Here is a 25,076-nt window from a genome sequence, read left to right as displayed (position 1 = left end):
GCTGATCGTCAGCTGATCTGTGGATGCGCGCCTCGGTGACGTCACCCCGGTGAAAGCCCAGGATGTAAACAAAGCAACTTGTGCTGGAGATTCATAGTAAATCAAGAGTTTCACGGCAGATAATGTGTTATTTAGAGGCTGTATTGTGGATGCCCCAGTCACTTGTGTTGCTGGAAATAAGGACCAGGTTGAAAAAAAACCGAACTTCTCCTTTTATACCCCTAAAATAATATGCTGTATAATCTGATTCATAAATTAGCTCTTGGCTCCCTAGCATGCAGTAGGTACCAGGCTGGAATTGATTTTTCAGGTGAAGAGATGCTGACAAATGTCCACAGACACACACACACAACCATTACATTTATGATAAAACAAGATTTTCCTTTATTAGTCCCACAATGTGGAAATAATTGCACATCTTAATTGCACATTAGCCATAAAGTACTTGTACTGCTTAATCTAGTTTTGCACATTTCCTGTTTGCACTATCTGTTTGTATTTGTTTGACTTTTGGACAAGTGCTTGGGCATACTGGTCCAGTACTGTTCCTTTTATACATACCTTTTATATAATTTCTCTCAGACTCCTTAATGGCTATTTTCACAGTTGATTAACTCCATTGTTGAGTCGTGCTTTGTTGTTAATTAAATAATAAGTTGATTCGTTTAAGAGCCTCAGAATTTCCCCTCCATCTGGAAATGAGTGGGGGCTAAAATTAAATAAAGTCTCAGCTTTTTGACGCTGTAAACATGAAAAAGGCACAAAGGTTAAGTTGTTGCAATGTCTATGATCTATGGTCTTTAGAATAATAATCTGATCCAGGATTTTCTCTTTTTAACATTAACGTTTTTCTACATTTTCCTTGATTTCTCAGAAAATAATTTGTGGATCTTGATGGGAAAAAAAATCTGGCATACTGGCATATTTAGTTGGCTGATATTTATGAGTGTGTCCAATGTGGTGCAAATTTAAACACCCCAGTGAATTTAAAAGTGGTTTCATAAGAAGACAGTTGGGCTTTAATGGAGGTATGCAGTCATCTCAGTGTCCAAATATTTTAAAGCTTTGGACGTCATCTGGTGGACAAACACAATAATGCAAGATGCCTTTACAAACAGTTTTGCAGCCAAATCCAATACAATTGAAGTAACTTACTTGATTCTTGTTGTTCTGGGATTGTACCCTTATGGTTGCTTGCACTTATTGAAAGTCGCTTTGGATAAAAGCAACAGCTAAATAAAATGTAATGTAATGTAACTGGTGACTCCTTTTCAGACGTAATAAAACAAGTAAAAAAAAAACTAACATGCCTCCATACTGCTTGTGTGGTGTCATCCAAGTGTCAGCAAGTCAAATTCCACATTTCACTTGTAATTTGACCACTTGCGAGGGGAACAGCGACTATTAAGTGGCCACATCAGTCGCTGTTCTGCTTTTTTGACCAGCTTGGTGGTTTTAAGTGTCACTGATGTAGAAATCCAGGAGTTTGCTCACCCTCTCCACCTCAAGCCCACGGCTGAAAAGCGGCAGATGAGTTCTCCTCTCCTTTCTCATGTCCACGATCTTGGTCTTGTCTGTGTTGATGGTGAGATTGTTCACACCATGTCACCAGACTTGCCACCTCACTTCTGTATGCTGGGTTAGGGTTTTAGTAAAAAAAAAAATACAAGACGAGTAGAACTCATACTGAATTAATCTTTACTGGAAGAAGGATCAAATCAGTAATATTTACATATCATGTACAGTTTAAAAAAAAAAAAAATACATTTTAAAAATGTCTAAATGTGTTTACATGGCAACATTCCACATTATCTTGAAGGTTCCAGTGCAAACGAAGAATAAGCGGACGTTTTAACTCATTAACTGTGGTTCAAGTCGTGTGTCAAAAAAAAAAAGCAAATTTACATAAACTGTCCCCCCTCGAATCACATCATGTAAAAGTTCAACATGTATGATTGTAAAATTTTTAAAAAATGATTTCGTTTCAGCAGGTGTCAGTCTTCTTGAAAACGGATGTGCTTACTCGCCTCTTTGGCCCGGGCAAGGATGATTTTTTCAGCTTTGGATATGAGCTGGAGTGCGAAAGGAAAACGAGAAATTACATGTAATGGCACATAAATAAAAGAGACAGTTCTAACTGTTGTGACGGTATTTGACTATTTGTTTAGATGCCTAAATTATTCCAGGTATTGTTAGACTGTATTAAAAAAACACACAATATACAGAAAAAGCTGGATGTGAAATATTGAATTCCAATGACAAATGAGTAGTTTTTCTTGATCTCACCTTCTCTGTACCGCGCTTCTTTTCTCGCGGACGGTTCAACTTGACCTGGCGGTCTACGAGGATCTTCTGCCAGTATCTTTGTTCATGATCGCCTTTAAGTGGAATCAAAAAGAGACTCTCATGTTCAATACTTTTTATTTTCTGACAAAACATTTTTTCAGAAAGAAAAACTCATTCTTATGCCAAGTTCAACTGTGAAAAACACAGAAACAAGCATGCATGCAAAATAGATCTACCCCTTCAAATAGAAGTAGAAATTGAAAAAGTGATACCTGAGAGAATTTCCAGTTTCCAGCTGTGCTCCCTCTGCAGCTCAGCTCGGGCATCACTGACGGCTTTGGCCTCCTCTGGGGTGTGAAAGCGGACGTGACCCTCAGCATCTCCCTCCAAGATGTCAATGTATGCCACTTGTGATATTTTACTCAAAGCATCCTACACACACACACAAACATTCATGCACAGGAAGGAAAAAAACAAGACCTGAGCTCAAACATCCCGATGAGCATCAAGTGATACAGAACATAATCAAAACTGACAGTAAATCTGATGAGTGTGTTGAGTTGTACTGTACTTTGAGGAACTTTCGCTCTGGTAACGGCTTGATGTCTGTGATCTTAAGGATGACACCGCTTGTAAACTGAGGGCCCAGGGTCGCTGCTTTTTCACTTTTGTGACTCTTCTCTACTTCATAACAGGAAAAAAACAACAGTAAAAAAACAACATTAAAGGAGACATATTACACTTATATTCAGGCTAGTTTCTGACGAGGTGTTTCTGAGGAAGTGTCCTAATGCCATCTTCACGGATGTTCCTGAGGGCAAGTGCAGCATTTTACCAATGAAATGTACAGACTGGAGAATTCCTAGAAGAACAAATGTAATTTTTTCAAAAGGAACTGATTTTTCCTAAAAAATTTAGAAACTTCCTTCTACACTTTGTTTCATATCATTTTTTTAAACTTGTATTCATTTTGCAACACAGAACCTTCAACAGGTGGCAGACCACACCCACCTTTAGCAGCTAAATTTAAGTGCTGGGTTGTTTCTGTATAATATTAGAGGCAATGGAAACTATTAATTTCATGTGCTTGAACATGGAATTATTGGTTGCGTTCTCCCCCAGGTGTAATAGTCTGGAGTTTGTCCACCTCAAATCAAATTACAGCGAATCATTCATCCAAAACTCACTGTTTCCATCTTGAGGCTCATCCTCTATCTCCATTCGACCCTTGTGCTCCTTGTGATCAATCTTACTAATGCACTTCTTCAGCGATGCCATGCTGCGCTTCTGCAAGGTCAGGTACTCCACTTTCAGTTCAAGCCACTCTTTCCTTCATATGCACAAAAGAGGAAGGAAGACATGTAGAAATAAAATCAGTTCACTTATTAATAAAAAGATGACGTATGAACAGAGAAAAAAGGATGTGTATAGTTTTACTTTGACAGAACTCGGAGTGGGATGACTTCCTCCCCAATTTTCATTTTTTCCTTATGCTTCTTTTTCCTCTTTCTCTTTGTTTTGACTGTTGAATCATCTCCGTTTTCTTTCCCTTCCTCTACCCCTCTCTCCGTGTCGCTTTTAGTGGGTGGATCTAGTAGAATAACAAACCTGCAGTGTCATCGCTGCAAAAACACCTCATCAAACTTGATGAAACACGAGTAGCAACCAAAGTGAAAGGACTGTGGTGGGGTGGAATAGTTTATGATTCATTATGCATTAGGAGATAAAATCACTCACCAGTCTTTGCAACATCTCTCTCCTTCTCTCTAAATTCACTTTCACTAGTTTTTCTTATCTTTGATGGTAAGTCACTCTCTGATCCCTCAACTGTCTGCGACCGTCGTCTTTTTTTCTCTGACAATTTTGCTGGGGTTTTCTGAGTGCTGGCTCCCTCCAGTTGAAAATCCCCCACTGCGGAGTGCTTCCTCTTTTGCTCCGATGGCTCTTCTTCCATCTCCTGCTCTTTGGATTCTGCAGACATTGGCACTGTGGTGCCTTCTTTCTTTTTCTTCTTCTTTCTCTTTTTCTTCTCCTCTTCTTCCCCTACAGTAAGAAGTTTGGGATGAATACAACAAATCACACTAATACTCTTGGTCTTACGCCAGCATCAGATTTCTCATGAATAGGTGATTGATGGAATTGTAATAAATTGTACCTGATGGTGGATTGTCGGCTGTCAGAGGAATATGTTTCCCACTTTTTGTCTTGGGAAAAATCCCTGGTTTCCTTGGAGCATCTTCAGGTGGGTTGTTCAGAATCTGTTTTAAATATCAAAATTTCCCATGAGATCCCTTCCTGCCAAAACGCAAACTATCGACTGAACTTTCACATAGTTCAAGCAACATTCATCATGAATTTTCACCTCTATGGCTTTCTTTGCTTGTTCCTTTTTCTCAAACTCAACAAATGCAAAACCCTTGGGGTCACCGGTAGACTTGTATCTGGGGATGCTAACATACACCACATCCCCACATTTTGTAAACACTCGCTCTATCCAGCTGTGGGTCACATCCTTGGGCAAAAGTTCCTGGCAAAAAAAGAAAGAAAAGACAATTGTATTACCTTGTGACTACAACAATCGGCAGAAATTGAATATAAAATAATCTGAGTGATATTTTCACTAGTGTTTTTCATCTAAATTGTACAAGTTGTTGTTTTCTTTACCCTAGAATGGACCTATTATGTTTAAAACTTTATATTTAAATGGGGGGCGGGTCCTCTCTACGGAGGCCGCCATGTTTTGTTTTTTTTACAACTGGACAAACTAAGCCTGTAAGACTTTATTATTTCAAATAAAGACAATAACAGAAACGGTTTTTACCACATAGACTGTGCGACTGTCTGTATCATCTGGTATGTCACCAATTGGAAGCTGACGTCGCACTTTATTGCCTTCCAAGTTCACCTGAAACAAAAAAATAGAAACATGCTTTTATGGAAGTGTATATTAATATGCGTTTACTTTTGAGTATAAATTGTACTGTGAACGCTGATGTGTTTTGTAAAACAAAATCTGAAAAGAAATCCATACCTCAACTACAGATGAATTTTTCAGCGCCCTCGCAATCAGCTTGGTGTCCGTTGTCAGCTTTTTCATTAGATTGAAGCTTGCCAACACAGATATATCAACATCTAAGACACATGAAATATTTGGTTACAACTAATGACTTCATGCCAACACTTGCATTAAAGCAGTGGTAGCCAACACGTCGATCACATTCAACTGGTCGATCTGATCCTATATTTTGCACTGAAAAAAAGAAGAGATCACTTCACAGCCAGCATTCCAAAAAATAATGGTTTCAGCTACTGACTCTTGCAATGCAGACATGACATGTGCTGTATGAGTGCTGTGATAAGATAAACTTGAGGACAGATATGGATAAGGTGGTATATCCCTACATCCGTCTTCTGACTCATCGACGAGTGTTCTCAGGAAGCGGTCCTTGTGCAGGTTGACATCTCCGAACCAGAACTCCACCTGCTTCTTCACATCAGCCAGCAGGTGTTTGACCCGAGAGCGCTTCTTCTTCTCTGTCTCCTTGTTCTCCTTCCTGCTGTGGACTGCGGGGCCAGCATCCTCGGCTCCCCTCTCTGTGTCAATCATCCTGAGGGTGGGACTGAAACAAACACACACATAAACTTCAATATTTGACTCGTGGCTTTAAACACCTTTTATCTGAGTGAGACAATTATTATTTATTATATTCAGAATGTTCTTATTATTATGTGATATTATCATAACTCTAATTTACACACACAATACACAGCTAATATGAGCTCTGACATATCTTTCATGTAAGAATTACACATGAAATTGTGAACAGGCCGTTTGGGTTCAGGATTCAAATCTTCATAACATTAGATCGTCAAAAGCTTCATGTGCAGGACCTGCCTGCTAAAGCGGCCAGATGCTTGTTAGCCATCACTACCTTTGTGCTCTCGAAGTCAATTCGCGGGTAGTTTTGAAAAGGAAGAGCTGCAGCCATGGCTACTGTGTTTGGGAAATCCGCAGAGTACTCCCTTTAATATCAAATCCCATCTTAATATGAAGGACTTACCGTGTGTGAGAGGACGAAACAGTCCAGTTTGATGCTGAACACGCACAATAAACCACATAAATACGCAAACAGCGACGTTCAGTCAGACGTCGCAGGCTACTGACGTCATAAGCCACAACGGCTGGTTTGACCTGACTTCCGCTAAAACATTCCAAAATAAAGTGCAAACTGCAAGTTGCAATATTTTATCAACAGCTTTTTGTTGTTGTGCGTTTTATACAATGACTTTCCCACAAAGTAGATGATCACAAAAAACCCTATAAATGCTTGATTCTTACGAATGACTTACATTACATTATTTGGCATTTTATTTTATTATCTATCTATCTATCTATCTATCTATATATCTATAGCCTATGTTCGCATTGTTTAATTATTAAGTGTTTATATGAAATTGTTTGTAACTAAATCTGATTGTGGAGGGCGGAGGACCGTGACATTGTTTGTGCTTTTATTAGAGAAATCACGAACAATATTTCCGGGCATTATTCACCATGTTCGCAGCTTCTTTCCAGCGCGAATTCCAGAAATGTGAAGTCAACAAGGAAGCAGGAGGAAGCTGGTTTGTGTAAGTGTCAAATAAAAGTGTATTATGATTCACTCATATTATAGTTCACGCATACTTACAGTATATAAACTACGTCATTTCAGAAGCCACACCAGGCCGGTTAGCTCAGTTGGTTAGAGCGTGGTGCTAATAACGCCAAGGTCGCGGGTTCGATCCCCGTACGGGCCACTCCTTTTCTTTTTCTTTTTTCCTAAACAATTGATAGATACGCTGGTTTAAGTACCTACCAGTTTGGGCAGAAAGATATTCATTAAAGGTACAGATACACTTGTAGCTCATTTGAGTTTTAATGCATTATTCACATGAATCCAGGCAAGATTTTCAGAAGATTTTATTTTCTCAGGGGGACTGGGGATATTTTTATTGGTGCATTAACCCCTAGCCATGGTAATACAGAAATAGTCATTCTGCATTCATCATGCTTTAAATTTATGCTACAGAGGTTAAATATCTGAAACAACATGCACACCTCCCCAGATTGCAGAAGTATGCGGGCCACTTTGGGCAATGATGCAACACTTGCAGCCTTTTGGTCGCTTGGGCAAAAAAGTGTCTCTCTTATAAAATAGCAAATGTGGCCCAACACAAATGTCTGCCTGTTTTGGCAGACATGCAGTGCATGGTGTAATCTGAATGTGAACCCATGTGGTCCATGTCGTAAATGGTGAATACGGCCAAGATAAAACAAAACAAATTCAGGCCACTTTTGGTTGACACTCAGTATTGCTATGGCTTACTTACTTATTTTCCCACAAAAAATTCAGCATCAAACAGACATTTAATCTGTATTTATTATCTTATAACTTGAGGTGAGTACAGACAGTGTAGTCAGACTGTTTCAGGGGTTCAAAATATTCTCAAACTTTCTGAGCTTCTTGCACATGTCTTCCTCGGTGCATGACTCAATCCTGTGCTTGATGAGCTGCAATAGTTGCTTGTAGAAGGTCCTCACCCACTGGACCTCTAAGTAGTGGACCGATATGTTGCACACTTTATGCAGAACCATCACCAGCTTCTCGTTGCTGCTGACCTCACACCGTTTGAAGACCCACTGCCCCCAGGCCTCCCACATGTGGTCGTCGGTGAAGTTCACAGTGATGCTTTCTTGGCTGCACCCGGACTCTGGCTCGGTGTCTGTCAGGTCATTCCAGATAGCGCTGCTCAATGAGTGAAACAACAGATGCTTCAGACAAACCCACAAATGTTGAAATATGACTTTGAATTATTTGTTGAAAAAAGTTAATTACTCACACAACTTTTTTCAGAGGGTTTGGGGTCAAGTCGCTGAGTGACTGCAGACCTCTGCAGCTCACCCGGTTTCCCTCCATCCTGTGAAAGTAAGTAAGTAAATATGTGTGAAATAAATTGCAGACAGTAGTTTTCTTCATTATTTTTATTTTCCCATGGACTTAATGCTTCATGCTAACTTGATTCCAATCAATTATTCAATAAATCAAAATAGTATGGCACTCATACAGGTTAGTGCAGTTCAAAGTGCTTCACAATTGATTGATGATAACGGATGAAACAAATCAAAATGCTGAGAGTGAAATTCCATAAAATAGATTTTGAAAGTGATAAAAACAAATAAAAAAGTGAACCAACTGATAAAATCAAATAAAATTTGAAACATAGATGTGTAGCTGTTTAAAAACTATACATAATCTAAAGCCAGGCTAAAGGGATATATTTCAAGCTTGTGTTTGCAGAAGTAAGTATTAGTGCATGTAAAGTATTTATTAAGCAATTTCTAACATTTCAATGGAAAAAATTATTAAATGATTGATGATTCAGACAATCATGACCATCTGTTGGGTGGGCAGGCTTTCATTTCCCCTCAAGCATTGTTGCATCGTGATACATCACTTACCACAATTCCATTAGTTTTTTTTTTACCCGTATGGCACTAGAAAGAACCAGTAGTTCATCATCGCCAACGTTTGACCATCCAATGCTGAAATGGAGAAGAGAAAGTGTCACACATGGTCTGGGTTATTTTTGTTCCAGTTAGAGACCAAAACACACATATGCTTTTTAGTAAATAGCAATTGCATAACTTATTTGTCGCCTAGTATTTTATTGGCTGAGGAATATTATTGATAGACATCTTACCCGAGGTGGGTTATAGCGTCTGATACTTGCAGCACATCAGCAATGACCTGAACACTGTCCATGTCCAGGTTGTTTTCTCCAAGCCTTAAAAGTCAAATAGTGATGGTGTCAACACTTTGCAATCATTTCATAAAAAGGGAATGTGTCCTCTATAAGGAGCTTATTGAAAAGAAGTTCAACCTGTGAGACAGGTAAGATCAGAGAATGAGATGATACAAACTAAATAGTTGGAACTCACCAAAGACTCTCACATCTAAGCAGTAGGGGCTGGATATCCCTAAGTGCCTCGCAGCTGACTCCAGTCCCTGTCAGATCCAGCTCAGATATTTTGCCCTCCATGAAGTTCAGGAAGTACTTGATGGCATTGTAATCCATTTGTGAAAGTGTTTCATCGCTAACGTTGACTCGTAGTGTCTTGGGCTCCACGGCAAGGGCTAGTGAGGGGTCCTGCTGCTCAAATAGGCAGTGTAAATGATTCAGGATATGGGCCCCATTGTCACAGAGCACTGCAAGTTCTCCGATGATCCTCTGCCGATAGGTGTCCACTTTTTCTTTGTGGTAAGACAGCCCCAAATGCCTTGATAGAAGATTAGCATTGCGTTCGGAGAGGATTCCAGCCAGGAAACGGTTGAAAAGGTCAAAATTTCCTCTGTTTGTCCTCCCCCCTGGACTTGCATCAGGTAAAGGGTGATCGGTCACTGCACAGTAGACTGCTGCAAAGAACTCTTGAACAGTGAGGTGCGCAAAGGAGTACACCTCTTCAGTATAGCCGGGCTCTTGTGCTACTGTCTTATCAAGAAAGGTACTAACAAGGCTGCATCCCTCTAAAGCTGCCATATCTTTGTCGCTGCTGTAGAATAGTGTCTGATGCTCCATCAGCTTTTGGAAGGCGAGTCGACCCAGCTTTATCACTATGTCAGACAGTTGGTCTATGCTCCTTGCACTTTGCTCTTGAAGAAATGTTTCGGCTCTTGACTGAGTGTGAGAGCGAATCAAGGCCACCAGATACTGCACATAAATGTCTGTCATGGTCTTGGGGCTTTCTCCACAGAGATCTTTGGTTTCTTTTAGGATGCAACACACAATGTAGCAAAATGCAGGTATGTAACACAGTGTTAACATGAGTTCATTCGCTGACACCACTGCAAACATGCGGTCAGCAAAGGCGTCATCTTGGAAATAGCGTAAGAAGAAGTCTCGAACTTCAGCCAAGGAGAAGCCAGTGATGAGCACAAAGCGGTCGACGCAGCCAACAGGTATGTGGTTGAAGGCTGCAGGTCGACTTGTTAGCATGACAGAAGCGTTGGGAAGAAGTTCACCCTGAATCAGACTCCCTAAGACCTCCACCACCTCCGCATCTTCATCTGGTTCGGTCACAAAAACATCCACATTACAGCTTCTGTAGTGTCTGAACTCATCAAAGCCATCCAAGATGATCAGCAGCTTTTCGTCGTTCGCTAAAATGTTATCCAGCTCTTTAGCAAGGTGCCGGTTTTTTCGCAATACCAACTCCCGGAAGTTTGTTGGTTTGTCGATCAGATTGAGGTCTCTGAAGGTCATGTGGATGATAAAATCAAACGCAAGATGGTTCTTTCTCCCACCAAAATCGAACATCATCTTCTGCACCAGGATGGTTTTTCCAATACCAGCAACCCCTGTAACCAGAACCTTCTTGACTGGACGGTTTCCATATGCACTTGAAAAGAGTTCAGCTGGCGCTATTTTCCTATGTACTGCTGACTTCTGCTGCATAGATAGTCGCTTTTGTCCAAATGTCAGCACCTCGTGTCTTTTTATATCCAAGCCCTGGTGTCCGTCAACCAACAGGAGATTGACGTAATGTTCGGAAAAAAAGTTTTTCTCTCCATGTCGGGTGTTGTAGAAGAGCATGCTCTCACTCCGGCGCCTGAGGACGTCTTCATGCTTTTGTTTGACTTTGTTATACTCTGCAAAATAAATTAAGCTTAGTATGTCCTTCACTTTTGTCTTTTGTAAAATAATAACATGATCATTTGATGGTGCTACATAAAATGTACAAATGACAGATGTACTACTTACCAACAGACTGAGGTTGAGTATTGAGTTCTTTGGAATGCCTCTGTGCCTCTTCCTGATGACTGCTAATGTTAAGAAATACCTTGGCTGCTTCCTCACCTTTACACCCCAGGATATCCAAAACCTTTCTCACTCTCGACCGGGGCCCTGGCTGACACAGCACCTCTTCACGATCATCACGAGTGAACAACTCTTGATTCACTAAAACCTCTAGCAGCGAGTCAATTCGTCCTTCCAGTTCATCCACGAGGGAAACTCGCAGAACCCCGATTGCTGTCAAACAAGAATTGCAACCTTCAGTCTCCACCATCACTAATCTGAAACAATCCTAGTATGAATCAGAAATGTCGTGTTGTCAGTGATGTCCTTCAATCGCTCAGAGGGATGTCCATTTTTGACAGTGGAGAAGTGAAGTGAAACATATGCTGTAAATACAGAAAGAGGAAGAGCTTTTCCCTCACCAAAATCTGAGACAACTCTTGTGATGTCATCACAACACTGTTGTATGTTGTTATTCTGGTTCATAGTAGAACCTCCCATTATTAGTATGCACCTTCTATGTTAAGCCAACTGCTCAACCTGAAATAAAGAGCCCAGGGTTGAACTAGGAAAGCCCTGTACTTCCATATTTTGTGGGAATGTCCCAATGGGGAGGGTGGTTATTTCAGTGACTGTAAAAATTGTTTGACTGGTTAGCCCAGTCTCACAACATGATCAAATCTGAGCACTGTGCTCTGATAATGCAGTCAGGTTTTGAATCCAAAAGAGGAGAATCACAAAAAACAGATTATGAATGGAATGTATTTGGTTTTATTTAATGATAAACCAGGCATGAGCAGAGAGCAACACATCAAGTCACCAGCAGAGGGTGCCCATTGCATGCACATTGAATTAGCTGTAAATGAACACATAAAAACCCACCCCTGTAAATTATTTACAATAGTATGCACATAAACACACATAAAAATAAATAGTTAAAGGACAAGACACATATCTACATAACTTAAGAGCTTAAGTAACATGTAAAAGATGTTTTCATCTCATTAAATCAATCGATGACACCTCGATAAGAGGTGAAGTAGTCTCCTGCTGTGGTTTGTGTTGCACTTGATGATGAAGTGTAATGAAAACCAGGGCATAAGATCAAAAAGTGCAAAAACCCATTACGAAGATGTAATTGTGATATATTATGATTCCAACTTTTTTAGCCAATATTAAATGTGACACAGAGGTCATTTTACACATTTTAAGTTCAACTAACACTGTAGGCTAATCTTTCCTAAGCAGCAAAGTTGCAAAATAACTTTTAAATGTATTTTCTCCAATAATGTCAAACTTGGGCAAAAATGTAATTTGGTGGACATAATGAAATAGAAGGGTGGGCAATTATACTCAGCTCATGTTAAAATGTGCTGCAGTGTCGCAAAGTGGTTAAAGGGACATTTCAAGACACATTTGAAAACAAAATATATATAAACAATTTGACCTCACAAACTAGATTTAAAAAGAAACTCTACAAGCCATGTTCTCAACAAAGACCTGCATGAGTTGAGTGCAAAATTACCTTTTTCCATAAACCGACTTGCTTCAGTCACATACCTCCATTAGTGCAACCCATTCAAGAGAAATCTTTTAATCGCATTCCTACTTTCTGTTCTGCCAAAACAATGCAGTGAAAACATCTGCGATCCTAATTCCTTCCCTCTTTAAACGACTTGACCAATCACTGCTGTCAACGTGTGCTAAATGACCCAAAATGGTAGCCTAGATCAGATGGCTAATACCAAATGCATACCATTTATCAATTTCAAGGCTTTTAGTCACATTATCTTTTTCCCATTGTTTATATGCAGCAACTATGTTGTATTTCAGTTTTACACAAGAGTATACCCACACCGCATAGATGAAAGCTCATTTAGCATCTTAACTATTAAACAATACTGTTTTGAAAACCATTGCAATAAAGGAAAACACACAACCTTCCAGTGGTCTTCACAAACTCAGAGGTCTACCAAGATTCCCTGGGCAATTTCAAAAGTATACTGATTTCCTATTTGTGTACTGTATGCTTATGTTATTGATATTTTCAGCAAACATCAAATATCAGTGATGTAGGTCTCAGAAAATGACTCTTCCCCTTTATGAAATCATGCAGTCGCCACAAGTTTTTTATGATCACAGTGACCATGTGTTTCACTTTTATGTCACTTGTGAAAGCTGTTGTACCCCCGAATTTAAAGGGATGAAGTAAAACCGAAGCCTTCATTAACAGACACGTCACTCCTCTCAAAACATTACTTTGTAATTGAAACCCACACATGGCATCTTTTGACGAAAATAGATCACAGCCTCTCCAACATTCCCCCACACAGAGGTATCCCCATCCAAAACCGTTAATCAAAATTGGCATTGGGATGGGGCGTAGAGGGTTCAAGTCTCTGTTGGGTCCTTCCCTGGCTAATTCAGGTTTTCCACAGCCTTCATCTCTCGTCCCCCATCCGCGTTTCAGGTGTTTTGGCAGGAGTGGCAGCAGCGACTCTTAAACTGGGGCAGTGGGCAGAGCTCCAGCTGTCGAACCTTCTCACAGTACCTCGTGCTGTCTCGACATTCTCCTGCTGGAATACACGGCAGATACAGTTTACAACACATACTCAGTTTAAGCCTATAGACTTTCGTGAGAAGAATCAGCATTATACAGCTATTACAATAAATCTAAATGTTTATGAATTAATTTTAATCTCCCGGGTTAGTCAGTGAAACAAAACCACAAATACTTCTGAGAGAAACCCTTTCAATTTTATGCAAAAGAGTTGAAATTTGAAATTCTGAATCGTCTGGCACCTAAATAAAACCCCGGCTTGTGGAATTTCATGCCTGGTTTTTAAAAGGCTGAAAAAAATACTTTTAAAAACAACAACATGTCAACAAGTCTCTAAATGGTTTTCATAGGGACTCTTTTCCTCGCAAATTGAGGTCTGTGGGTTAATTTATGTAACCAGTACATTGTGTCTCTTTTTTTTCAGTACCGCAAGTCAAATTCCATTCCTCTTTTTTGTATTGAGAATGACATTCCAGCAGAAACTTTGGAAATACCTCGAAATATCAGAAGAAACTGAAAGGGAATGCAAGTTATTCTTTTAATGATATACTTAGGGCAGACCACAGAAATAAGCTATGTATGTCATAGAATGGGACTCACGGCAACAACCTGGTACACAGACATTTATATAAGTATGTGTGTGTGTATATTGTCCAACATAAAATCCCTTGGAATAAAATTGTTCCTCACCTCTTCCACAGGACAAAATATTGCACCGCTGCCAACTGGGAGGGCGAGGCCTCCACATGCAGTGATGTTCCCGTGTGGCCTTGCTGGTTCGACGGTGAGCGCAGGTAACTGGACGCGACTGGAAGCCGTGTCTTCCACAGGTGGCAGTGCACTGGGTCCACGGGCCGACGCGCCAGTGGAGGGAGCAGCCCTCTGTGGAGCAATTCTTCAGAGAGCTGGGCCTGAAAATACAAACGCACAACTCTGGTGAGTTCAATCACTGCATTCACTGTCCTTTTCGGCATCAACAGTAAACACTTAATGGCGTATACATTTACCTGTGGAGTCCACTACACATCCTGTGTGGGACTTTGGTGCCGTTCGTGTTTTGGCAGAACACATGGCGGTGCTGTGTGGCCAGACTTGGACCTATACACTGACCATGACACTGAAAGAGGACTTTTTATTAAAATCAAAAGCAAGTTCAGTTTTTTAGGATATATATATATAATAAACTATTCCTTCCTCATGGTAGTTGAGGAAGGAAAAGCAGTGTGCTTCCCCTTGAATCATTTAGAGAACAAAACTGACAGGTTATACTAGTAAATAGTAAAGTAAATTATCAAAACAACTGCAAAATAAATGACCAGGAATTTGAATTTGTCAAATTTGAACACCTAAACAGCCTTGACACGATCCATGTCTGCTCAGTAATGAGTAATCTCACCGGCCCCCAAGAGGTGGTGGCCCATCTGGCACAGGGCAGGAGGTTGCATAGCCTGCTGTCAGAGGGTCTCCTGCCTGTGTCAAGGCAGAGCTGGCCCTCCACCTCTCTAGACCTTCCCTCAGGACCCCTCATGCAGCGGACACTCCTGGTCTGGGACCCACCTCCACAAGTGGCTGAACACAGGGACCAAGGATCAACTCGCCACCTAATCCAACTGTATAGGAAAATGAGAACAATACGATTAGGGGGAAGCTTTAAGTGTTTTTTACTTTTTAAATCCAAGCCAAGAGCATTTGCATTATCAACAATTTCCTTTGTGAAACACAGAGAAACCATTTAAGGAATTCTTTAAGGGTTTCTAAGCAGGAATTTGGGAATGCATGTAAAATTATATTCAGAATTTCCACTGGCACAACCATCAGAGCAAGATACCTGAGGCGACAGCTTTGTCCATGGCACAGCTCTGCCGATTGGCTGCTGTTACTCCTCTCAGAGCAAATCGAGCCATTTGCTCCCATGCTGCTACCTTGGCCACAATTCTTTCCTTTGCTTCCTGAAAAAACAGCAGAGAAGAATACATGTGTAGAGCAGGGGAGGATAATTGCCTCAAACATCTACTTATCAGACCTGGTATTAACATCCATTGTGAGAGATCCAATCAAGTGATTAGCTCTAAATTTGTCTGTTCACACTTATTAAAATACGTGTCTCCTGTGACTGAGACGAGTCAGGAGAGACTGTGGGCCGCTCTACCATGGAATGTAATTTTAACATTAAAAATTTAATCATTGTGTATCTATGTGTTTATCAGTGAGAAGCATAAAACTACTACATTGTGAAACTGTTGCGTCAGCTGAGTAGACGGTTCTTCGTAATTCCGACACATTTGCATTCCCACAGCAAACTGACTGTGGCCACATGTGTCAATCCCCACCTCTGAGTGTTTGGGTGATCGGATCTCAGGACGAACTGAGGATTAGCGTGCGTTCACGCCTGATACTTGAACACTTGTTATTGTATCACTTGATGATGTTCATATTAGATCTGAACAGGGTCATATTCTTTCTTCCATCTGTGACAGTACAAAAGTCAGTGATGTTAATTAAAATCAACATTATAAACCCTCAACTGCAGTGGTTATACCCGATAAACACGAACAAATATTATCATGTCTCCATTTATCTACAGCTGCTGTCAGTTCAACAGCTCCAATCTTTTTCTTTGCCATTTCTCAGCACTTTAAAGCCTTTTAATGCTTTCCACATAGATCAGGCGGACGAGGTGCAGACTAAATCTTCTTTGAAACATTGCCTGAAACCTCTAATTGTTGTCGTATGGGGAGGAAAAGGGCTAGAGTGTCAGGAAAACCCAAAATGGCGGTGCTTTGATGGGGAACGCAGTGAAGCTGGGACCCACCGGACACAGAGGAGGCCGAGGACAGTGCAGCCCGTAGGTGACCGAGGCCATGGCACACTGCACACATTCAGTCATACAGTGACTCAGCTAGATGAGTATGTAGAAGCTGACTGTGTGTCGGTGTCTGTGGTTATGTCTGTGAGTGTGTGTGTGTGTTTCTCAGTTGAAAAGAATGATTTCCCAGAATTTCTGAGCCCGAACCACAAAAGAACAACACAAATTACTGTAAACTGGACAACATGACAGCATATTAAGGCAAACTCAACTTGAAGTCTGGGCCATATCGACTATTGTTTGTATGTGTAGCTACAAAAACAGCTTTCACTAAAATCACAAAGATGTTCATGATCATCACGCTGTATCGCACTTGGAAGTTTTAGAGGTGATAAATGTATTTTTTGATTACCTGTGTGTTGTCACCCCCGTGTGCTTGTTGGTTGGTTTATATGTTTGTTTGTAAGCAAGATTACACAGATATAACTTAAAGACTTTCCAGAAAGCTTGGTGGAAGGATGTGTAGTATGGGTCAGGGAAGAGCCCGTTCAATTTTGGATACTGATGAGGGGGCGTTCCAGGACTGACTTCATTACAGACAGATATTATGACATACAGACAGTAATATTGATCTTCTCTTCTAACTCTCAGCAAGAAGGTGAAACTGACTACTATGTTCAGAACCAAGCAGCTAGGTCTGTGTCATTTAACCCTAACCAGAAGTTCCATTTACGTTGAACTGCATTTCAGATCATATTTTGAATATTTTCAAAACTTTGATAGGTTGACTGAAACCATTCAAGGTTAAATAAATCATCTTCTTGCAAGAACTATATTTTATTCCAACATATTTACAAGGGAGGGCGTTCATTTATCTCACCTGTGATCTGAAGCCAAGACGAAAGAGAAGTAGACCCAAAACGGTTCCTGGCGGTGCACGTGTACAAACCCTCGTCTGCTTTGCTCGGAGACTGAATCCGAAGTGAACCAGTGGGCAACAGGCCTACTCTGCCAACACAAAGACAAAAAAACTCTCAATCTGAGACAGTTCTGTCAAAGAACAATCAGCTACGTTGATACAACAAAAGCTGTAGGGGTAGTTCTAACCTGCTATTGTAGAGCAACTCTTTTCCATTCTTTGTCCACGTTCGGGATGGTTCAGGGCTCCCCAGTGCCTCACATCTCAACTCCAAACTAGCAACTGGTTTCTGCAGGACAGCTGGCAAACCTACATGAACTATCATTTCAGGCGACGGTACGACTCCAACCTTCCTGGGCCGTTGGATTACTACCGGGTTTCTTGGCCTGGTGGCGTGGATTTTCGGTTTGTAAAGAGGCGGTCCTTGGGTAGAGAATTCTGCACTCTCTGGTGGGTGAAGAGTAGAGTCATTCGTTTCACCTTGTGTCATGGTGAGCTCACTGAGCAACTGAGCAATGAGTTGTTCTCCTTGTGATCCCCCTAGGCCTTCAGAGAGGCTGTGCATGATCTCATCCAGCCTGTCTGTGTCAGCGATGAGTACGACTGGGCCAGAAGCTTCCACGCTGGTTCTCTCGTCCTCCAGGGTCGACCTGTGCTTTTCACCAGAGTGTCGTTTATCAGTGATGTCTTTCTCATCTTGGACAAAGCCTTTGAGTTCAAGCAAATGCTCAACAATGTTGTCATATTGGTTGAGGGAAATGGGTAGCTTTTGAAATATGTCTCCTGTTGAGGCCAAGTCAGACTGCACTATCTTTTGTTGTCCCTCTGTGAGGAGCCATGACTGGGGAACTGAGAGCTTATTTTTGCTGCCAATGATCTTGAGGACAAAATGCTCTCGTGCTTGGCCTGCTGCGCACGTGTAAATCCCAGCGTCAGACGCACGGAGCTGGTGGATCTTCACGTATCCCAGTGGTGTTATGGAGAGGTGTGGGAGGCTGAGCAGGGGTTTCCCTTCCTTCAGCCATCGAATTTGGCCTTTGCGGAAGTGGCGTGTCGGGCAGCGGAGGACCACAGTTGTCCAGGGCAGGAGGTAACCATGGCCTCCCACTGCCAACTGTATCTTCCTGCCCTTCCTCCACTGGATGTAGACCTTCTTCTGGGTCAGTATGGTGGGCTCAGGCTTGCTAGGGTCTGGGGTGAAATTGACATGACCAGTGAATAAATGAATGATTTAATTTTCCATTGATTTCCTTTGAGATAACTTCGCTATGGTATTTCTTTTGTTTAGTATCAACTTTTTCTGTCAATCTCCCTTCTGTTACCAGTTCAAATGAATTTAATGCAATTAAACAGAGAGTTTCTTACTTTCACAGAGCCTGAGCAAGCATGGTCGGATTCTGGTCGGTCGGCCAATGAGGGTGCAGTTCTTAGTGTCTATTGTCGAGTAACGCCCATCCTCCCCGAGTTTCCTGCAGATGGCCTGGAGAGTCTGAATGCCATTTCCGCAGGTCACAGAACACTGGAAGAATAAATGTTATTTCACAACATGAAAATGAGACCCTGCATATACTGTACATATGGCTTTATATTTTGATTTTGATCATAGACATGACAGCTCCCCAAAAGTGAAGTCAAAGAGTCTTGATCCCCACCTGGTGGTTGGTTCGAGTATAGGTGTATGATGTGCTAAATGTTCCACAAGTTTGGCTTTAATTAGTTATTTAATGAGCTATTTCATACAAAAAATGGGGTGAAATGTTGCAATGTCCATCTTTATATACACCATTTTGACCAGTTAAAAAAGGGAGCTTGTTGCTTTAATGGAAGCTTACCTGGGACCAGTCTGTTGTGACCCAGTGAGGTGGACACTCTTGCTTGGTGCAGGGCTGCTGGCTTGCTGGGCTTCTGGAAGGGCAGAAAGTGTCAGGTAACTCCAAGATGCTGCCATCTGCCAGCCGCTGCTTGCACAGGACCTTCCTCCTTTTAACTCCACCGCCACAGCTCTGGGAGCACTACAGAGATGAAAATATTAGAGTGCTACATGCATGAGATTAACTACTGGGTTGGCCATTTAGTGTTGGTGAACTTCCTTTTACCTTTCCCCAGTCGTATGTGTCCCACATAGGAGGGCAGTCAAAGCGGTTGCAGGCTTGGACGGGACTGGGTTTGGGATTTTGACAGTCTTCATCCCTCAAAACCTCAGTCTGGTTGCTGTCCCGAGATGGACGGTGGGTACAAGCCACAGTGCGGGTCATCAGACCAACCCCACAGGTCGCAGAGCAAGAACTCCATTCACCTGTTCCCCACCTGTAGGACAATATTTATCATTAAAGAGATAATGCTAACTTACATGTGTCTGAGCTGTAAACTAAATCGTATGTTAATCGATGAAATACATTAATGCTGGTTTTACAATCAATTTATTATCCAAATTTACAAAAGCTCTACATTAATGGGTTGAACATGGCTCATTAAGCCACTCAGTGTTTCAAACCATCTTGGACCTTGAGGGCTTAATGCTTATGTAGAGTCAACCCCTATAGGAATGTCTCTAAATAAAGACATTTATATGTATTAAAAAAAAGTGAAAACCCTATAACCAAAAGTAGACAGCCCTGCCTACCTACAGTACACTTTAAACTATCAAACTAAACTAAACTATTGACCTGTATTTGCTTATTACCCACATACATGGGTTAGATTTGAACTTAAGAGACAAGCACGATGACTTCACTCATTTTTCAACTTTTAACCTTGACTGTCTCCGATTAATCATCGTCTATTATCCTGTGTCTCTGCAGACCATTCTCCAATATCTAGGAGAGGAGTCAGGAGAACTTTAGTCAGAGTTATTGATGGGGGTTTTTTTGATCCCAGGAGAAGACACTCATGCAGTCATATGAATGTGTAAGTGAAATTCATGAAAGTGAATACGAGTGAAAAGGAAAGGAGTGATTCATTGAGCCAAATCCTGGCAAATTCAATGATATTTGAGACATCCCTTTGGTATTCCTTCTTCACCCACATTTTCACAGTGACCTATGTGGGCGGATATTCATGTCATTGTCCAACACATTTTCATCCAGAGTGATCAATCCAGCATCAAACTTACTTTGGTGTTTTTACCCCAATCTTGAAAAGGCTTTGGACATGGTGGCTATTGTATTTTTTTGCTTGACTGAGATTCAAAACTATTCATATTGACTCAAGGGTCCAGGGCCGGGGAGGATTGGGAATGATGCTACTGGAGTGGTGCTATACCCAAAGCTAAATCTTTCCCTTCAGAGGGAACAGTATCCAAAGAGTGTAGCTTAATATGGGATGGTGAGGAGGCCTCAGGGAGGGAGCAAAGGGCCAAAGGAAACAAGTCCAATGCAGCGTTTGTTGTGCCTAAAAACAAGACTCAAGGCCTGGAAAAACAGTCAAGGGCAGGCTGCAAGCCTCTGGTTTTTTTGATGAGAGTGAATGGTGGAATTCCTTGCGTGGTCTTAACTTGAAATGTATGGCTTACCGCGAAATCGACTCAGCGTTCAGCTATGGCTTAGATGTTTCAAACAACAAGCCATTACACTGTTATATTATTCTGGTATTTAATTATGATGAGTGCTGTGAGTTTGGTTTATGAAAAGAGGTTAATATTTGCAAGGTCACATATGGCATTCCAAGATTGCACTGTATTCCAAATTGATTTTCACTGGACGATTGGTCCAAAAAAAAAGCAAAACATTGCAGCACCCCTACAGGCAAGAGGCTGAAACTGCGAGGCAAAAAAGTGAACCAAAAAATTCAAATCAATACAAAAACCCAAGGCTCATTCATGCTCAATGTTACATTTGTATACAGAAGCCCTCTGTTCATATTCCATTTTCATTTTGTCCGTGTTTGTGCATGTCTTCTTTAAGCTTAGAGATACAGATGAAACAGATGAAACTAGGCAGGACCACTGGGAATTATGTGGGGGGCAGTGTAGCCAATAGTTTAGACACAACGACATTTTAACGGTGGCAGAACTTTTTGAGGAGAGACTTTGTGAGTTGCTAAGAAAATAAAGACATCTTTATGTTACTTCACCCATGCAAACAGCCGCTTTTGCCTCATTCTCAAGAGACACATTATTAGCACTTATTATTCTTGACTCTGCACTGCCCTCTAGTGTGTGTATTGCTTAATAACCATGCCAATGTAAAGGATGTGTGGTAGTAGGTATGTAAAAGCAGCAAAAATGAGTCTTAACCATATTTCATTTAGAAACAGCTTCTTTTTCTTTCCTGCTATATCATTGCCAAGATATCTTACAATATTATGTGCAGATGGACTCGAGTTCAAGTAAAGTACTCACTCTCCCAAGATGATAAAGTGTGATCACTTATAATCATGCTGTTAGTAAAAATCGATACACTCTCCTAAAGTTCCTCCAAGGACAATATCACATCGACATCTGACTCCTCCTATGTCTAAATCTACCCTGGTTCCACTGGCTTCATTTCCTGCCCTATGCGACAACAATCCATCTCTGCCACTCTGCCTCAGTGACACTCCGACTGAAGTGGTTTGAACTGTGACTTAATTGGCACAAGTGTTTTTTTTAGCTACAAGGGGGGGATGTTGCAGATAAGAAGGACTTCAATCTCTTTTGTACAGAACCAGTGATTAGGAGAGATTCACTGACTGAACCAGAGTGACATGTGTGTTGTTTGATAGTCTCAGAATTAAGTAGTTGCAGGTGTCGGACACAGGGTACGTGATTGTCCCTGCTTCTCATATTTTGTTGGGTTACATTCTTGGAAAACGAATAGAGAGCACAGCCCGGTTTTAGCCCTGGCTTTAATTAATTTTGTCTACTTAAATGTAGGAAAATTGCTTTTCAAAAAAAAAAATTTCCTCTGTTTATACTGCATCCATCCATCAACTCAATTTTTATATTAATGCATACACCTTTTCAAACAATGTGCAACAGATAATAATGTGGGTCTGTTGTGCCGTACCTGGGTGGGCAGGGCTGAGTCCTGCAGTCCTGCAGGAGTTGCGGGGGGCGACGGGCGCTCACGCACAGGCTCTGGTCTGCTGCCTCCCTGGTCTGCTTGTTCAGACAGATCACCACAGCCTCCTGCACACCTGGAATTAGACAGCCCGAAGAAGATGACCAAACAAGAGCTATTATGCAGGGTTCTTTTTAAAAGTGTTTTAAATTTTTAAAAGTGATATTCACATGCTCGCTGTCCCATTCGTTCTTATGAAGAGTCACAAGAATGCAAACACATGCTGTTCTGGTTAAGCATCACACGCTCACATATTATCACATTCACACGCACATGGAGCACAGAATATTGCAAGCAGACACTGTGCTGAAGCAGCCCAGATATTAGGCCCCACAATGAAAGCAAACAGCGGTTGTATCTAATGGGGCACGATGAATATCAAAACAGCACGACTGCCTGCTACACTGAACTGTGCATAAACTTAGAGGGTGTGATAGCAGGTCATGTTAAAAGCAGCGTAATATGAATCTTGGAGTCTGCTTCTAATGTTGGGGACAATAACAGTGAGGCAGGCACTTCAAACGCCACAGTGGTGTGATGGTCCACAGGAGCGCAGCCCTCAGGGTGTGCGCGTGACATCCGATACCGGTCTCTAATCATCCCTGGATGTGAGTTTGTTGGGTTTGGGCGAGTGCGCATACACAGACAAAGGCCTACACCCATGTGCAGAAGTTAAGTTACACATGCACACTCTCAAGCAGACAGTAACACACAAATGCACAATGCGGGCATGTGTTTGGATGTGGAGGTGGGGAGATTAAAGTGGGCTTTGACGAATGTTGGCAGAATGTTTAGGAAAGCTGTCTCTGTCTGCGGCAGCATTCATTGCTGCTGTAAGAGTCGGCGACGTATAACCTTTAGGGTTAAATACGTGGTGTTCTGTCTATTATCATCTAACATCACATAACTCACTTCAAAGCCCATAATGGAAGCGCTTTAGTCATCTACTGACATAATGTCGCTGGTCACGGCTGTGACTCTTCGCATTCTTTTTGAAATAACAACTGGGACAAATGCAATGACAGTAAGAGAGTGAGGTTTGGCTTTTAGGATTTACACTGAATTTAATCCAAGACACAGATTTGTAGTTTGTATATGATGAAGCAGTTTGATCGAGTTTAAAACCCAATAACGGACACATGCATTCAAAGTCGAATTTTCTCTCTGAACCTGACCAAGCCTGAAAAGTAGGCGAGCTCGATCCAAACCGACAGGCATTCTGTTATTTGTCTCCCAAGTTTTCTCCGATTACAGGCACGTGCAGTGTACAAAACCAAGTAGATAGCCAAGCCAACGTGATCCAACCTGATCCGAACCCAAGTATCATCTACAAAATTTTGTCCAAATCGATTCCCCATGGACTTAGCTGAGGTATCCACTCTCTAATTCAGAATACACATTACCCACAGCTTAAGTCAAGAAGGCGTTGGTTTCGGTGAAGGCTGAGTAGGTTTAGGAAGTGGAGGTCAATCTTCTTTTTTCTCGCCTACACATCAATACAGGACGTAGCAGGGGAGTATATTATATCCATATCACTGATGGGTGTGTGGAGGTCAGTGAACAATGAAGAAATTACAGTATTTCATCATATTAACAATAATATAATAATATGGATGAGCTACAATATATATCTTTTCCATTTATTTTGTTTCCCCTTCTGGAGCAAAGCCTTCGGGGTTTGTGGATTTTTGTGTGTGAGTGAACTGAACTGAACTGTGGTTGGGAGGACTTCCATGTTTTGAGTTTTGGATTTGTTGGATAACCAGGAAGTCCTGAAGTGGAGTACATTTGTATTTAAAAAACGGAACTACATGGAACTGGATTGAACTATTAAGAATATAAAAGTTTCTTTCTTTTCTGGTTTAACTGTTGGACCACTCAGTCTTTTATTTTAATCAAATTATTTTAATTCTACTGCTTTGCAATTAATTAGTTTGTGTTGTAAAAAAATATATTGGCTCCAACATGGTCAAACCACTACAATGTAAGATCCCTTTGATTTATAAACTCTGCAAAGGAGGTTATGTTAACATGTACATTTGTTTCATTTCCATGACATTTTGTGGACTCAAGGAAGAATCTATTAAATTTTGGTGCGGAACATAATCAGGATGCAGATCCAGGATTTTTATTTTTTACTTTCTTAAACGTTTTGCAACATTCATTCATTGATTTCTCAGAGAATAATTCAGGCATGTTGGGACTGATATGCGTGTGTAATTTGGTGCAGCATGACTGAATTTAAGGTTTTTATTTGGGCCTTGGAAGAGGTTTGCTCTCGACTGAGGGCCATTAGATAATGTGTTTGGTTGCGCCCTAGCCCCAGGCCTCTAGTGATGACAAGATTAGAAAAACGTTGAAAACCTCTTGTAATTTTAAAGACAGTAAAAAAAAAGAAAAAAGAAATCCAGCTCAGATCTGCACCAACATTGAATGGGTTCTTTCCTGACCCATACCACATCCCTCCAAGTGTCATGGTAATCCATTCAGTAGTTTTTGTGTAATCCAGACAAACAAACATAGACAAAAATATAACCACCTTGGCATCTCAGCTGCTCTAATTCATTAAATGGTAGAAAGTTTACATGCTCAATTAAAATGGTTAATCTGGAAAACACTCATTCTGCTAAA

At 41.1% G+C, this 25,076-nt stretch overlaps 3 protein-coding genes and 1 non-coding gene across 7 annotated transcripts in view; 1 reads left to right on the top strand and 3 right to left on the bottom strand.

Annotated features, from left to right (window-relative positions):
* Positions 1–1,681: 1,681 nt before the first annotated feature.
* Positions 1,682–6,493, bottom strand: larp7 (La ribonucleoprotein 7, transcriptional regulator). Of its 2 annotated transcripts, none has more exons than XM_020095365.2 (13): positions 6,348–6,493; positions 5,689–5,906; positions 5,318–5,418; positions 5,108–5,191; positions 4,649–4,813; positions 4,442–4,544; positions 4,024–4,329; positions 3,724–3,877; positions 3,474–3,616; positions 2,858–2,970; positions 2,559–2,718; positions 2,287–2,378; positions 1,682–2,072 (listed from the first exon to the last, which is right to left on the bottom strand). In XM_020095365.2, the coding sequence occupies exons 2-13, from the start codon at positions 5,891–5,893 to the stop codon at positions 1,995–1,997; spliced, it is 1,704 nt and encodes a 567-aa protein (XP_019950924.2). In that variant the 5' UTR covers positions 5,894–5,906; positions 6,348–6,493; the 3' UTR covers positions 1,682–1,994. The 2 variants fall into 2 exon arrangements, with proteins under 2 accessions (XP_019950924.2, XP_019950925.2); XM_020095366.2 differs by having other exon boundaries at positions 2,858–2,967; positions 6,348–6,482.
* A 516-nt stretch (positions 6,494–7,009) lies between these two features.
* trnai-aau (transfer RNA isoleucine (anticodon AAU)) lies at positions 7,010–7,083 on the top strand. The gene has a single exon. It is a non-coding gene; the product is annotated as a tRNA-Ile (tRNA).
* A 145-nt stretch (positions 7,084–7,228) lies between these two features.
* LOC109634799 (protein NLRC3-like) lies at positions 7,229–11,575 on the bottom strand. The gene is made up of 6 exons (XM_020095496.2): positions 11,086–11,575; positions 9,266–10,973; positions 9,028–9,111; positions 8,786–8,869; positions 8,167–8,244; positions 7,229–8,072 (listed from the first exon to the last, which is right to left on the bottom strand). The coding sequence occupies exons 1-6, from the start codon at positions 11,390–11,392 to the stop codon at positions 7,754–7,756; spliced, it is 2,580 nt and encodes an 859-aa protein (XP_019951055.2). The 5' UTR covers positions 11,393–11,575; the 3' UTR covers positions 7,229–7,753.
* Positions 11,576–11,869: 294 nt separating this feature from the next.
* The window catches only part of LOC109634956 (ADAMTS-like protein 1), a 91,492-nt gene continuing 78,285 nt past the window's right edge, over positions 11,870–25,076 (bottom strand). For 2 of the 3 annotated variants that reach the window (XM_020095828.2, XM_020095830.2), the window contains 11 exons: positions 22,392–22,521; positions 19,503–19,713; positions 19,239–19,418; positions 18,772–18,925; positions 17,595–18,597; positions 17,368–17,495; positions 15,510–15,630; positions 15,078–15,291; positions 14,689–14,798; positions 14,372–14,592; positions 11,870–13,697 (listed from right to left, as the gene is read on the bottom strand). In XM_020095828.2, the coding sequence (XP_019951387.2) occupies positions 13,588–13,697; positions 14,372–14,592; positions 14,689–14,798; positions 15,078–15,291; positions 15,510–15,630; positions 17,368–17,495; positions 17,595–18,597; positions 18,772–18,925; positions 19,239–19,418; positions 19,503–19,713; positions 22,392–22,521 (2,582 nt within the window). In that variant the 3' untranslated portion in view covers positions 11,870–13,587. The remainder of the gene's footprint in view (positions 13,698–14,371; positions 14,593–14,688; positions 14,799–15,077; positions 15,292–15,509; positions 15,631–17,367; positions 17,496–17,594; positions 18,598–18,771; positions 18,926–19,238; positions 19,419–19,502; positions 19,714–22,391; positions 22,522–25,076) is intronic. The other variant, XM_020095829.2, reaches the window with a different exon arrangement.

Source organism: Paralichthys olivaceus, chromosome 22 (assembly GCF_024713975.1).
Source record: "Paralichthys olivaceus isolate ysfri-2021 chromosome 22, ASM2471397v2, whole genome shotgun sequence".
Classification (NCBI taxonomy): domain Eukaryota; kingdom Metazoa; phylum Chordata; class Actinopteri; order Pleuronectiformes; family Paralichthyidae; genus Paralichthys; species Paralichthys olivaceus.
This window is presented reverse-complemented; position numbering and strand designations above follow the sequence as displayed.

Excerpts from the sequence above, each read along its gene's own strand:
- larp7 (XM_020095365.2), bottom strand. The coding sequence starts at position 5,893 with ATGATTGACACAGAGAGGGGAGCCGAGGATGCTGGCCCCGCAGTCCAC. Across the intron at positions 5,419-5,688 it reads CGATGAGTCAGAAGACGGAT|ATGTTGATATATCTGTGTTG; the intron begins GTAGGGATATAC and ends CATGTGTCTTAG. Across the intron at positions 4,545-4,648 it reads AAGCAAAGAAAGCCATAGAG|ATTCTGAACAACCCACCTGA; the intron begins GTGAAAATTCAT and ends TATTTAAAACAG.
- LOC109634799 (XM_020095496.2), bottom strand. The coding sequence starts at position 11,392 with ATGGTGGAGACTGAAGGTTGCAATTCTTGTTTGACAGCAATCGGGGTT. Across the intron at positions 9,112-9,265 it reads CTTAGATGTGAGAGTCTTTG|GCTTGGAGAAAACAACCTGG; the intron begins GTGAGTTCCAAC and ends TTGACTTTTAAG. Across the intron at positions 8,245-8,785 it reads AAAAAACTAATGGAATTGTG|GATGGAGGGAAACCGGGTGA; the intron begins GTAAGTGATGTA and ends TTACTTTCACAG.